This window comes from Triticum aestivum, chromosome 5D (genome assembly GCF_018294505.1).
Source record: "Triticum aestivum cultivar Chinese Spring chromosome 5D, IWGSC CS RefSeq v2.1, whole genome shotgun sequence".
Lineage (NCBI taxonomy): Eukaryota > Viridiplantae > Streptophyta > Magnoliopsida > Poales > Poaceae > Triticum > Triticum aestivum.
This window is the reverse complement of record NC_057808.1, coordinates 37,669,031-37,680,016: the sequence shown is the minus strand read 5'-3', so window position 1 is coordinate 37,680,016 and position 10,986 is coordinate 37,669,031. Positions and strand designations below refer to the sequence as shown.

The 10,986-nt window shown below is 42.5% G+C and overlaps 1 protein-coding gene across 1 annotated transcript; it reads right to left on the bottom strand.

Annotated features, from left to right (window-relative positions):
• Nucleotides 1–562: 562 nt before the first annotated feature.
• Nucleotides 563–10,282, bottom strand: LOC123119282 (serine/threonine-protein phosphatase BSL2 homolog). Its single transcript, XM_044539027.1, has 21 exons — nt 9,653–10,282; nt 8,422–8,482; nt 8,206–8,284; nt 8,007–8,086; nt 7,829–7,923; nt 7,627–7,726; nt 7,038–7,107; nt 6,414–6,515; nt 6,221–6,302; nt 5,563–5,742; nt 3,879–4,146; nt 3,518–3,752; nt 3,079–3,249; nt 2,637–2,875; nt 2,453–2,537; nt 2,271–2,369; nt 1,983–2,182; nt 1,829–1,904; nt 1,608–1,743; nt 1,382–1,521; nt 563–1,290 (listed from the first exon to the last, which is right to left on the bottom strand). Exons 1-21 carry the CDS (start codon nt 10,044–10,046, stop codon nt 1,201–1,203), a joined length of 2,982 nt encoding a protein of 993 aa, XP_044394962.1. The 5' UTR covers nt 10,047–10,282; the 3' UTR covers nt 563–1,200.
• Between the last annotated feature and the right edge of the window lie 704 nt (nt 10,283–10,986).

The window sequence follows — 10,986 nt, the reverse complement described above, 5'->3', positions numbered from 1 at the left end:
AGGGGCCTGGTGCCTCAGCTCTAACTAGTTGATAGATTAGGGGTTTAGCCCTTGCAAGGACGATGCTTCATCTTCGAGTCGGTCTTCCAGGCTCCAATACATCAAAAATTCGTCTGTTGGGACAGATTAGACAAAGTTTCGATGTAAATTCCTCTAGTTCGTTCTAGAAACCTTAATGTAACTTTCAATATATTTGGCGTGCTTTGTATTTCTAGTGAATCTTTATAACATATCTACGTTATTTTCAAAAGAAAAAAAAGAGTTAACTTTTAGAGTTCTCACATGTTTGCTAATTCAGTAAAAATGTAAATCTGCATAAATTCAGATTTTTTCAATGATATTTTGCCACAATATACAGCACTGCACATAAACAGAATCTCCATGGCAAGGTTTGGTTTTGATATCTACTAACATCGTTCACTGACAAATATAAATACTTCTACAGTGCCAAAGTTGTTTCCTATCAGAATTGTCCAGGGTTAAAAAGAACCGGTAAAACTGCATCCACCAAAATAAACACAACAAAGATGTAAAAACTGGGCAGCTCCTACAATAAATTAAATTAAATCACCAATTGTGCTCACCACCACCAAAAACCTTTAAACAGAAAAAGAATGGTATTGTACACAAGCACCAGAGACAAATTACAGTGAGAGGGGGCACTGTGATAACACAAACAGGTGAATACCACTATTTTACAAGGGCTGGCAGACAGGCCCCCATCAAATGAAGTTTACTCCTCCTTTGGCCACTCCATTACTTTGCAACATGTTGGGAAAAAGAAACTAGACACAGGAAAAGAATACCTAGTACAGTAACACTATCATCCCCTTCTGCCCCCTCCAATCTGTCGACAAAACAACATACACCCCATCTATCTGCCGGCTGGCATCTGCGCATATGTACAGGTGAAGCCTAGCAGGCAGGATCTATCGGTAAGCCGATGGCCGGCTCCTCTACTTGTCATGTTTAGGGAAAAGCTTGGAGAGCTCTGTCCGAGGTGACCGGCAAAACTTCTGCGCCTTTGCCCTCAGATCGCTAAGCTTAGATGATCCCCGCAAAAGATTTCCTGTTGCCATTGCTGTGGGATAGCATGTCACCTGGGCATAAGATCATCCGCCTGTGGGCAGAATGGATAAATATAGCCAGGACCCACTGACGGAGACTTAGAACAGATTGCTTCAGCATGCCGCGAAGCCGCTATATCCACGCAAGAGGGCCTGCTCGGTCATTGCTAGCTGCTTGAGGGCGGCCCCTGGTCGGAGTTGGTGGCCTGTTGGCATTTAGTTCCTGGTTTTAACACAAGATGGGAGTTAGAAGTGGGCAAACAACGTTATGACCTCGTGCAAATACATCAGTGTCTTTCAATAAAGCAGCCTACCTGCATCCATGTGTCCTCAATATGATGCTCCGGGGATGTCTCAGGAGATGTAATGGCAGGTGGCAAAGGATGAATGAGTTTTGGGACAACCACAAGGTCCCTTCCCAGAACTAAGATTGCACCTGCGTTGTTTGCCGTACCTGTGCATATAATGTATGAGCAAATGGGGCCAGTCCAACTGCAAGGGATGACAAGAATAAATTATGCAAGAATAACATGTCCATACCACAGTAGTTTGTTGCCGAGAAGAGGGTGATCAAGTGACCTTGGGCGAAACGCTCAAAGCCATCCATCACACACTCGTGTGCTCGCACAATTAATTGTAGGTCATTGTTGTTGCAGAACTCCATAACACGGTCAGGCTGTGGTAACAGTGCATGTTAGTTTTCATAGGCCACAGGAACCAACATGGAGAAAAGATCTAATCAAAACACAGATGGTGCTTACCCCAAAGGTGACAAGACCTGGGCCCCGAGCATTTGGTCTGAGTCCTTCAACACTGTCATTCTCAGTTGGATCCGACCTTTATAACAATAAAAAAATATTGAATGAGGATCTTTCAATAATAGTGTGATAAAAAAAGAGCAGTTAAATTGCTAACCATAAAAGATCCATTAGAACAACTGAGCCTGCTTCCATGGTAATCGGTCTTTGAAGATTTTCAATTTGCTCTATGTGGTTAATGGAACGCCCAATACCACCATGCATGCAGATTATTTTCTTCTCTATTAGGGCAGCCAAAGGAAGCCAATTAAATAACCTATTAACACGATGCCAGGTCCAGATTCCATCCCGCTCACCCTAATTTTTAAACCAGAGCAGAGTGATTTAGGCACGCAATAAAAGCGTAGCGACATCAGACATGTAATATGAAAAGATGAACCATTACCATTCGCTCTATGCACTCTATCCGGAACCCAAACAGCGCATTGATATCTGCTGCCTCATGATTCCCTCGAATCAAATGTACATTTTGAGGATATTCAACCTGAATTTCACAGTGAGCTTGGCATCACAATTCAAAATAAAAAAAACAACCTAATGGTACGCTCACAGCATGATAGTTACTACCTTCAGTGCAAGGAGAAGAGTAATAGTCTCCAAACTATGTTGACCACGATCAACATAGTCTCCCAAGAAGAGATAATCAATGTAACTGTAATTTAAAAAAATACATGTGAGATCATCAACGTGGTCTCTGACAAGATAGTAACAAATCCTCAAAATAGGAAAAGGTGAAAAAAAAGACACTCACGCAATATCTCCTGCTGTTGAGGGAGCACCATACTCGTCGAATAAGCGCATTAGGTCACCAAATTGACCATGCAAATCACCAAATATCTTAATGGGAGCTTTAAGCTTTATGACACTTGGTTCACTTGAAAATATCCTTTCGGCACTATCACATAGATCTGCAATCTCATTACAGTCCAAGAAGAATTGCCTTCGTACAGGGGGCTTCCAACCACGGGGTTTCAAGAGAGAGGCAATTACCTGGTTAAATGACCCAAGAGTAGAATTTTAAGGCAAATTAGAAATCTCCCTCTAAGTAAGTTTCATCTATATACCCGCATCTCACACAAAAATGGAGGGTGTACTATATAACCTTTTATCATACAGATTCTTCAAATCTACAATAAAGTACTTCTAGCATGTCTTGTTTTCACAGATAACTTGGTTTCTGCAGAGTAGAATACCTTTTTGGGCACACTATTAATAGACATTTGCCGATCCAGTAATTTTCTAGCTGCAGTTGCATTCTCAGGAGTGCCATAGATAACCCTTCTTCCTTCATTTTCAAACTGATCAATTGACAGCTGCCTAACCATGCCACCTAAGGCACCTCCTGTTTCTGCTGCTACCACAACCTACAAAAAGAAAAATGTTGTCAAGCATGCCACCGAGCAACTTGAGCTAAACTGTTCAGAGGACAACCTCTAAGATATACCCCCTCCGTCCCATAATATAAGATCATTTTCCAAGCTATGTTAGCTTGAGAAACGATCTTATACTGTGGGACAGAGGGAGTAATATATTGCTGTCAGTTGAAGGATAATCCACCAAGAAAATAAATGAACAGAAGGACATGGAATTAATAAGGATACAAAGCTCAGATTAATTGTATTTTTTACTCACCGCTCTATGGTGTAACCGAACCCCAGGAGGCGGTGTTGAATTGTTTGCAAGAGCAACATCTGGTTTGATAAGGCTTGAATTTAGCTTCCCGCTTTGTGTGGTGTCTGGAGAGTCAGGTGAATGCTCCATCTCACCATTAACTTGCCTGGCCTTTACAGCAGCCAAAGTAGCACTGATTGCCTCAGCCTCTGCAGCAGATGCTTCAACCAAATAATCAACACCTTTGCTTGATCTCCTAAACACATACACCCAAAAAAAAGATTTGAAACACACATCTCAATATAGCTCAAATTTAATATGAACAGAAGACCCATGCAAAGAAAGATGGACAGCACAAGTCTAGAACAGAAATGATGCAAACCTCTGTCCCTGGATCACCGCATTCTCAGGGCTGATATCAGTATACACATCCCCATTAACAGGAGGTGCAACTGGGGTTCCAAGAACCACAGCTCCATCAGCAGTTGTTTCTGTAGTCGTTTGCCCTGTTTGTTCATCATTGTAAGCAAATCTGCCAGGTGTTCCTCCAGCTTGCATATTAGTGGCAGCTGCAGCTGCATGGTTAGCTGCACTTGTTGTTTCAGCAGCAGCAAGATCTTCTGCAGCAAGAAGGTCGTCTAACAACACACCTGTGGTACAATTACATATGAATTCTTGCATCAACAGAAAGAAAACAAATGAACACCTATGTACTTTGAAACTGGAGGAAATGTTAAAGAAATGAAAAAAAACATTCTTCCCAGCTACTCCACAAACAAAATCAACAAAGTAAACAAACAACAAAGATAAATTATAAGATAGCTACACTGTACTTTATTGTAATGCACTGTGCAAGGAATAGCAATTATGTGTGTGGTCGCTTCTGAGCAGGATTTGAAACCAATCCTGAACACAATTTCAAAGACTTGCTTGTACCAGCTTCCAAATTCCAATCAGTCAGAAGCAGCACTTCTACTGACCTCTAAACAGGTAACTAACACAGATTTATGGAGTTGGCTTTTCTAGATTTCTATGAATGAGAAAAACATACTTGTTGAAATAATGCTTCCAAATGTTGCCAAAATTGGTGAGATTTGGCCATAATAAGGTGTACGGGTTCGAATTGGGGGTCTTCTGACTCTGCTAACTCAGATGTCAAATTTCAAGAAGAAATGTGGTGCGGTAATTTACATTGAGAACAGGAGGCTTTAATCATATTAATGAACTAGGGATTATTTAAGTTTGAATATTGAACCCCTTGCACACCTTTTTTGAGAGGAAAAAAGAATATGTAAGCATAGTCAAAATCTAATTATGTGCTGATTGCCTAATACTGGATGTTCCTACAGTTTTCCTAACAAAGAAAAGGCTTAGAAGGAATATCATCACCAGCATACAAGTAAAGATGCCTCAATGGACGAACACTGGAATGACAACATTTTGTGAATAGCGCAATCATATGGCTGAATTGTTTATAACATCAACCAACCATGCGACTTTGCTACCCCACAGGAAGATGCCAATATCCAAGCTTCATGCACAAGAGCACTACCAAGTACTAACATCATTTAACAAAACACAGCAAATCACTGAGAAAAAAAATCACATGTTCTCGGAGAGGTTATCGACCATTCTGTACTAAATCTGAGTAAGAATTTGTAAACAAGCAAAACCATTTCGAATGAATGTGTCATTTTAACTGATCAGCATCTCATATATATCAGTGATCAGTTACTTCAGTTAATCTGGATAAACTAGCAATATAGCTCCCCATAAACAGAATTTACACTTAGCAAACAGGAAGCAGAACAGGTAAATTGCATATAACTAACTAAACTACAAATTCGTAAGAAATGGCCAGCCCTGTGAAGTAAGTTCAAACATCTAAAGCAGGAATGGTAATTTTAGCATGCTGCCCTTTGTAAATTTGCAACCACTGGTTTAGCGAACATTTTGATTCAATAGGACAATTCCGCATTCCACCGTAAGAACAGAACTTGCAGGACAACAGAGGAAAATTCATGTATGTCGGGAGTAAGAAGAGGCTTAGAAACTGAGGTGTTTACCTCCCCGTAAACCTCCATAAATGAATATCATATCACCAACCGCAGCAGCTGCATGCCTGCACCTTCGTGTAAGCTCTCCAGAAGCCTCACCACCCGCTGCATCTGCACTATATCTTCCTGTCCTTGGAGTTGTAACTACTGATTTTGTGTCACACCAAACTCCAGCAGCAGTGTCCAACACTAAGAATGACAGAATGGCACAACAAATAAGGATTGGAAATAGTAATGCATTTGAACATCAACCAAGTGGTCAATGCTGAAAATATCAAGTATTTGAACATAACATCTATCTACTTCCATAAAAGGGGTATATGTGCTGCACATATAACCAGTAACAGCATGCATCTTTCCATGTTTAGTAAATAGTGAAAACCATTGAGTTCACTCCAAAACAAAACCATTGAGCAAAAAAAAAAGGCCGTATGTATCAACAGGGAGGCGAAATGAAGTTCAGCATAGTCAAATATATAATCTAAAAAACTAATTCATTTAAAATTATCTTCCTGCACATTACAGCCAAATAAACTAAGATCCATTTCTTTTAGTTACCAACGGAAGAAAGATTTAGTACAAAGCTGTACTAACTCAAGACAATTAAAATGGACCGGAGGGAGTAATAAATAAAATGTTAATAACTTCAAAGTTCTAAAAATAGAACCTGCCACACTAGAGGAGTCTTCCACCATGCGACCGCCTCCAAGAGCCCCTCCTGAGACATGAAGTCGTGCATTGACAAAAACCTAAAGCATGAAAATGAAATAGCAATATTGCATTGCACCAACAATAAAGTGAGATCAATCTCAAAATTAAACAAACAAATCAAACCAGCAGGAAAAAAAATGGCAACTTACAGCTGCATGTTGATATCTGGGTGATGGAGAGACACCAGGGGCAATTGCCCACTCCCAACGCCCATCCCTATGCTTTGCAAGACCGTACGCACTTGACAGAGGCTGATGATTTTAGCCAAAAAAAAGCATATTGTTAACTGTGCAGAGTACGCTGGAGCACAAATTTAGAAGACATTAATAACAGAAATCGCTGCCTCTAAAAACTAACAGTAAAATACTGTAATCCCAAAAGGACCCCGAAAAGGTTGTTTCAGATTCTGATCCAAAATTGTTTAAAGGGCATGATTTAACAAGTGAACTGACTAAAATGTGCACACTCAAAAATCATGATGGACTCACTGATCCTATGCTGCAAAGAAGTACATGCATGTAAAAGAATGACCCGCCGGTGACTCTGTACAAGCATGCAGTGCTTCTGACTATCACTTGTACGAGAAAAGTGCATGAGCCCTTGTTGTGACTTATGGCAGCTTTGAACCTAAAAACTACGTGAAATAGATACCATATATTCCTATTACAAGAAAATTAACAAAATGGTCAAATAACTAAATATACCCAATCAGTAATTCATAAATTGCGCTCCATACTCTTGAAGAACTTACTGCCAAGTAGTATGTCACTTACCACACTATTAGTGTCCCTCCCACCACAGAGCAAAAGAAGACCATCAGAGCGGGCACTTGCAGTTGCATACCTGAGCAACAACATTATACAAGACTACAGTCAGCATAAGGATAAAAAAACTAAAGTCAACTCTGCTTTCAGCAACATACAAAAATATCTTGCGGCTACTCAAATGTGAGGTTTCGTTGCAGCAAATAACTAGTAACTCTGAAGTACAGTAGATAGCAAAAGGTTCTATTTAGATTTGTGATGTTTCTCATACAAGACGACTTAACAAACCTGAAAACACTTGGCTGGCGAGTGCTTTGGAAAATAGCAATAGCAATGAGTTATATATGACGAAGATTTTCCATATTTACCAGAGCAAAATAAAGCGCTGCACTGCAAACCTAAGTGTAATGGGACTGCTGAGAGCCTTGTAGTTATAATTAATAAAGGCAAGGTAGCATGCACAAAAAAAGCTAACTCATCATCACCACTAACAGCAGCTTGCTAATAATTACTGCAAGATTCCAAGACAATGCCACCATAGAAAATTTTCTTCTCTCCTTAATCTAACTACGGTCAAAAGGAGAAGGCTTTCACTTACATGCATGGAGGCGGTCCTTCGCCTTCTGGTTCAAGTTTCCTCCATTCATATGGCTTTGCTGCAGTATCAAGGGCCCAAACGTCTGCCAGGGGACGCTTTCCTGAAATAAGTATGTATTGTTAGCATTGAAACCAATTAGGATGGAACAATCTGCAAGAAGCTACGATTCTAGGCCATATAAGCACATAAGAAAATTGTCTACCATCATTTCCGCCAATGGTCAACAAGAATCGTTGCCCAACCAAGGCCATGACATGTCCGTATCGTGGACCAGGACCAGGCCCTTGAACCACGACTCTGCATAGAAGGCTTAGAACCCTCAGCACAGATGGTAGCAAAACTATTTTTCTGAAATGAAATTATAGTGAAGTGAAAAACACCTGTGCCATCGCGGACGTTGTTGTGTAAGATCCAAAACATGAAGGTCCTCTGCAGATAAACCAGCAGGGCCTATACCACCCTGCATGGCAGAAAACAATGAGAAAGGGAAATTATAATTAGTTTTATATTAGCACTGACCTGACAAAAAATGATGCACCTATTAATGTAAAGCAAAAAGAAAACAGAAGTGTAAAGTACCTGAATGACCACCATGGTTCCAACAGCAGTTGCTACATGTGCAGCTCTTGGTGAAGGAGGTTCACCAAGTGGAGTAAGCCTAACAACATTGTGTTGTGGTATATCAGAACTAATAACTATACTAAGCCAGAAAAGGCTGTGGGATCAATAAAAAAACTTAGGAAAAGGAGTAATACACAGCACTGAAGCACCAAACTGAAAAATACAAAACAGTACCTGGTCCATTTATTTGATAGCACATCGTAACAGTGAACATCTGCGGTGGCACCAGCAAGACCTGCCATCAAGGAGATCGTTAAGCAAATCAATTGTATGTACAACCAGTCAGACATGTTCAAGTAAAGGAATTAAATAAACCAAGTTTCCTTCCAACCAGCTAAGATCCTCCAACACCTCTAAGTATGGGTTTTGAGCAATTTATTTCATCCTTTGTTAGACCTCCATAAAGAGTACGGACACATAAAAGTTCAAATCAACATTTCCAGTTTGAGACCATAGTGTACTATTTCTAACACGTTAAAACAATTCTAACGTGACAACACAACTAGGGCAGGCATCACAGAGACAGAGATCTCGTGAGTGGAATTTAATTGTACTCACATTCGGAGTACTAAGTTTGGCACCTAAACCGATATAAGAGCACTATATTTAGCCATCCAATTAAAAGCGTGAGTACAGAATCACATGGCAATCTAACGCCTTAATTTCCAACTCGTTATTACTTCCCAAACAAGGTAGCACCTCAAATTCTCACAGCATCATTAATTAACGGAATCCCGCCTAAACCCCGAAGAGCACCAAGCAGCCAACACTCTGAATTCCACCTCTTAATGAGACACTGGACCACTAAATTCACAATCCATCCTACGTAGTTTCTATCCCCAACAAAACATTCCCTCCCAAAATTGATTTCTTTTTCCCTCTCTCCCACTCCAAAGCAAGATTGGTTCAGGTTTCAGAAAATTAAAAAACTAAACCATTCGTTACGGTTACAATTCCTTCAGACTATGTTACACCTCAAACAATATAAGATCCCTATATTTAGCCTTCCAATTAAGGTGAGCAGACTTAGACCGTGAATAACACATCGATGTCCAACTCATTATAGTATCCAAACAAGGTAGCACCTCAAATTCTCACAGCCTCATTAATTAACCCAATCCCGCCTATACCCGCGAGAGCGGCAAGCAATACTCTGAATTCTACCTCTTAATGAGACACTGGAAGACTAAATTCACAGTCCGTCTATCCCCAGTAGATCATACCCTCAAAATCGTGTTTTTCCCTCCCTTCCACTCCAAAGCAAGATCACCAACTACATCAGTGCCTGCTGTTCAGTTTCCCTTCGAACTATAGCTCTCAGACAACACAAGCTAGAAAGCAGGACCTACAGCACCCAGCTAACCATTTGAAACAAGAAAAAAAACTCGGGTAGAAGGGGCCGTACGGATCCCGGCGCTCCCAGCCGACGAGGGTGGAGTTGCGTTGTTGCCCTCGAGCGCGGTGGCGCCGCCGAAGAGGATCAGCCGCTGGCCTATGTAGCCCGGCGAGCCCTCCTCCCCGACGGCAGGCACGGCCGTGAGCGTGTGCCCGCAGCGGCACCCCGGCCCGTCCTCCTTCTTGTCCATCAACGCGTCCACCACCGTGTACCCGGGGGCCGGCCTCGGCCCGGCCACCGCCGCCGGAGGAGCTGCCGCCCCCGTGGCAGCCTCTGGCGGCGGCGACACGGAGGGGGTCTCGGTCCCGCTAACGGGGACGCTCACGGTGCCGCCGGCCTGCGCCGCCGCGGCGGCGTCCGAGTCGGAGTCCGACTCCGTGGCCATCCGCGCGTCCACGTCCATGGCCGCCGCCGTTGCAACTAGCTAGGGTTTCCGCGAGCTCGAGATCCCCCGCGCGGTCACGGAAGCTAAAACAGCCGCCTTTAGGGGAGCTCACCGGTCCCCGGCGGCCTCCATCGCCTGAACCCTAGGCTCCGCCGGCGGCCGCGCGAGGAGATGGGATCGCGAGGAGGTGTGGGAGGGATGCGAGCGCGCGAGAGCCCCTGGGGATTTGGGAATTCGCGCGGGCGGCGAGGAGGCGGGCGGGGCGGGGGAGGGAGGGAGGGGCGGGCGCGGGATAACGGCGGAGCTCGGGGACTGGGGCGGAAGATGTCTGTCGCGGACTGGAGCAGGTGACGGAGACGGCGGAGAGGAGGGACGTGGGCGTGGGAGAAAGCGAGGATTTTTTTCTGTATTTGTATTCGAAAAAATGCGATCTTTTTTAGAAAGAAAAGAAATGCGTTTTGATTTGGTTTGGTGAGGGCTGTGTGAAAGTTTTGGCGCTGCTGGCTCTGTTTTAAATGAGGCTCTTTAAGAGGACTTAATTCTTGCCTATTTGGCCAGAATTTGTCACATGGGCAGTTCTTCAAACCATGGATCTTGAATTTTTTATGATGCAACAGTTTTTTTTTGTTTTGGGATTACATTCGTGACATTGGGTACAGCTTCTGCAATGCACATCACCGCACTCATGTTTGCCTATAGAAAACATGGAGTAAATCTGTAGTAGTAGAGCTTTGAAAAATGATGAAGTCAACCATAAACGCTTTGCATAGCTTGGATGTAATTGAGATTCAAGAATAACTAGAAGGATTCGACGCGCTTTGCTGCGCGGTTGGTGTTGTTGGGATTTCGATAAAAAAAAATTGGTTTGGCGTGTGGGGAAGATGTTGAAGTGTGTTTTCTTTTTTTATATAATGTGGTATTTTGATGGACTCTTTCTAGGAGTATAATTATGTATTAT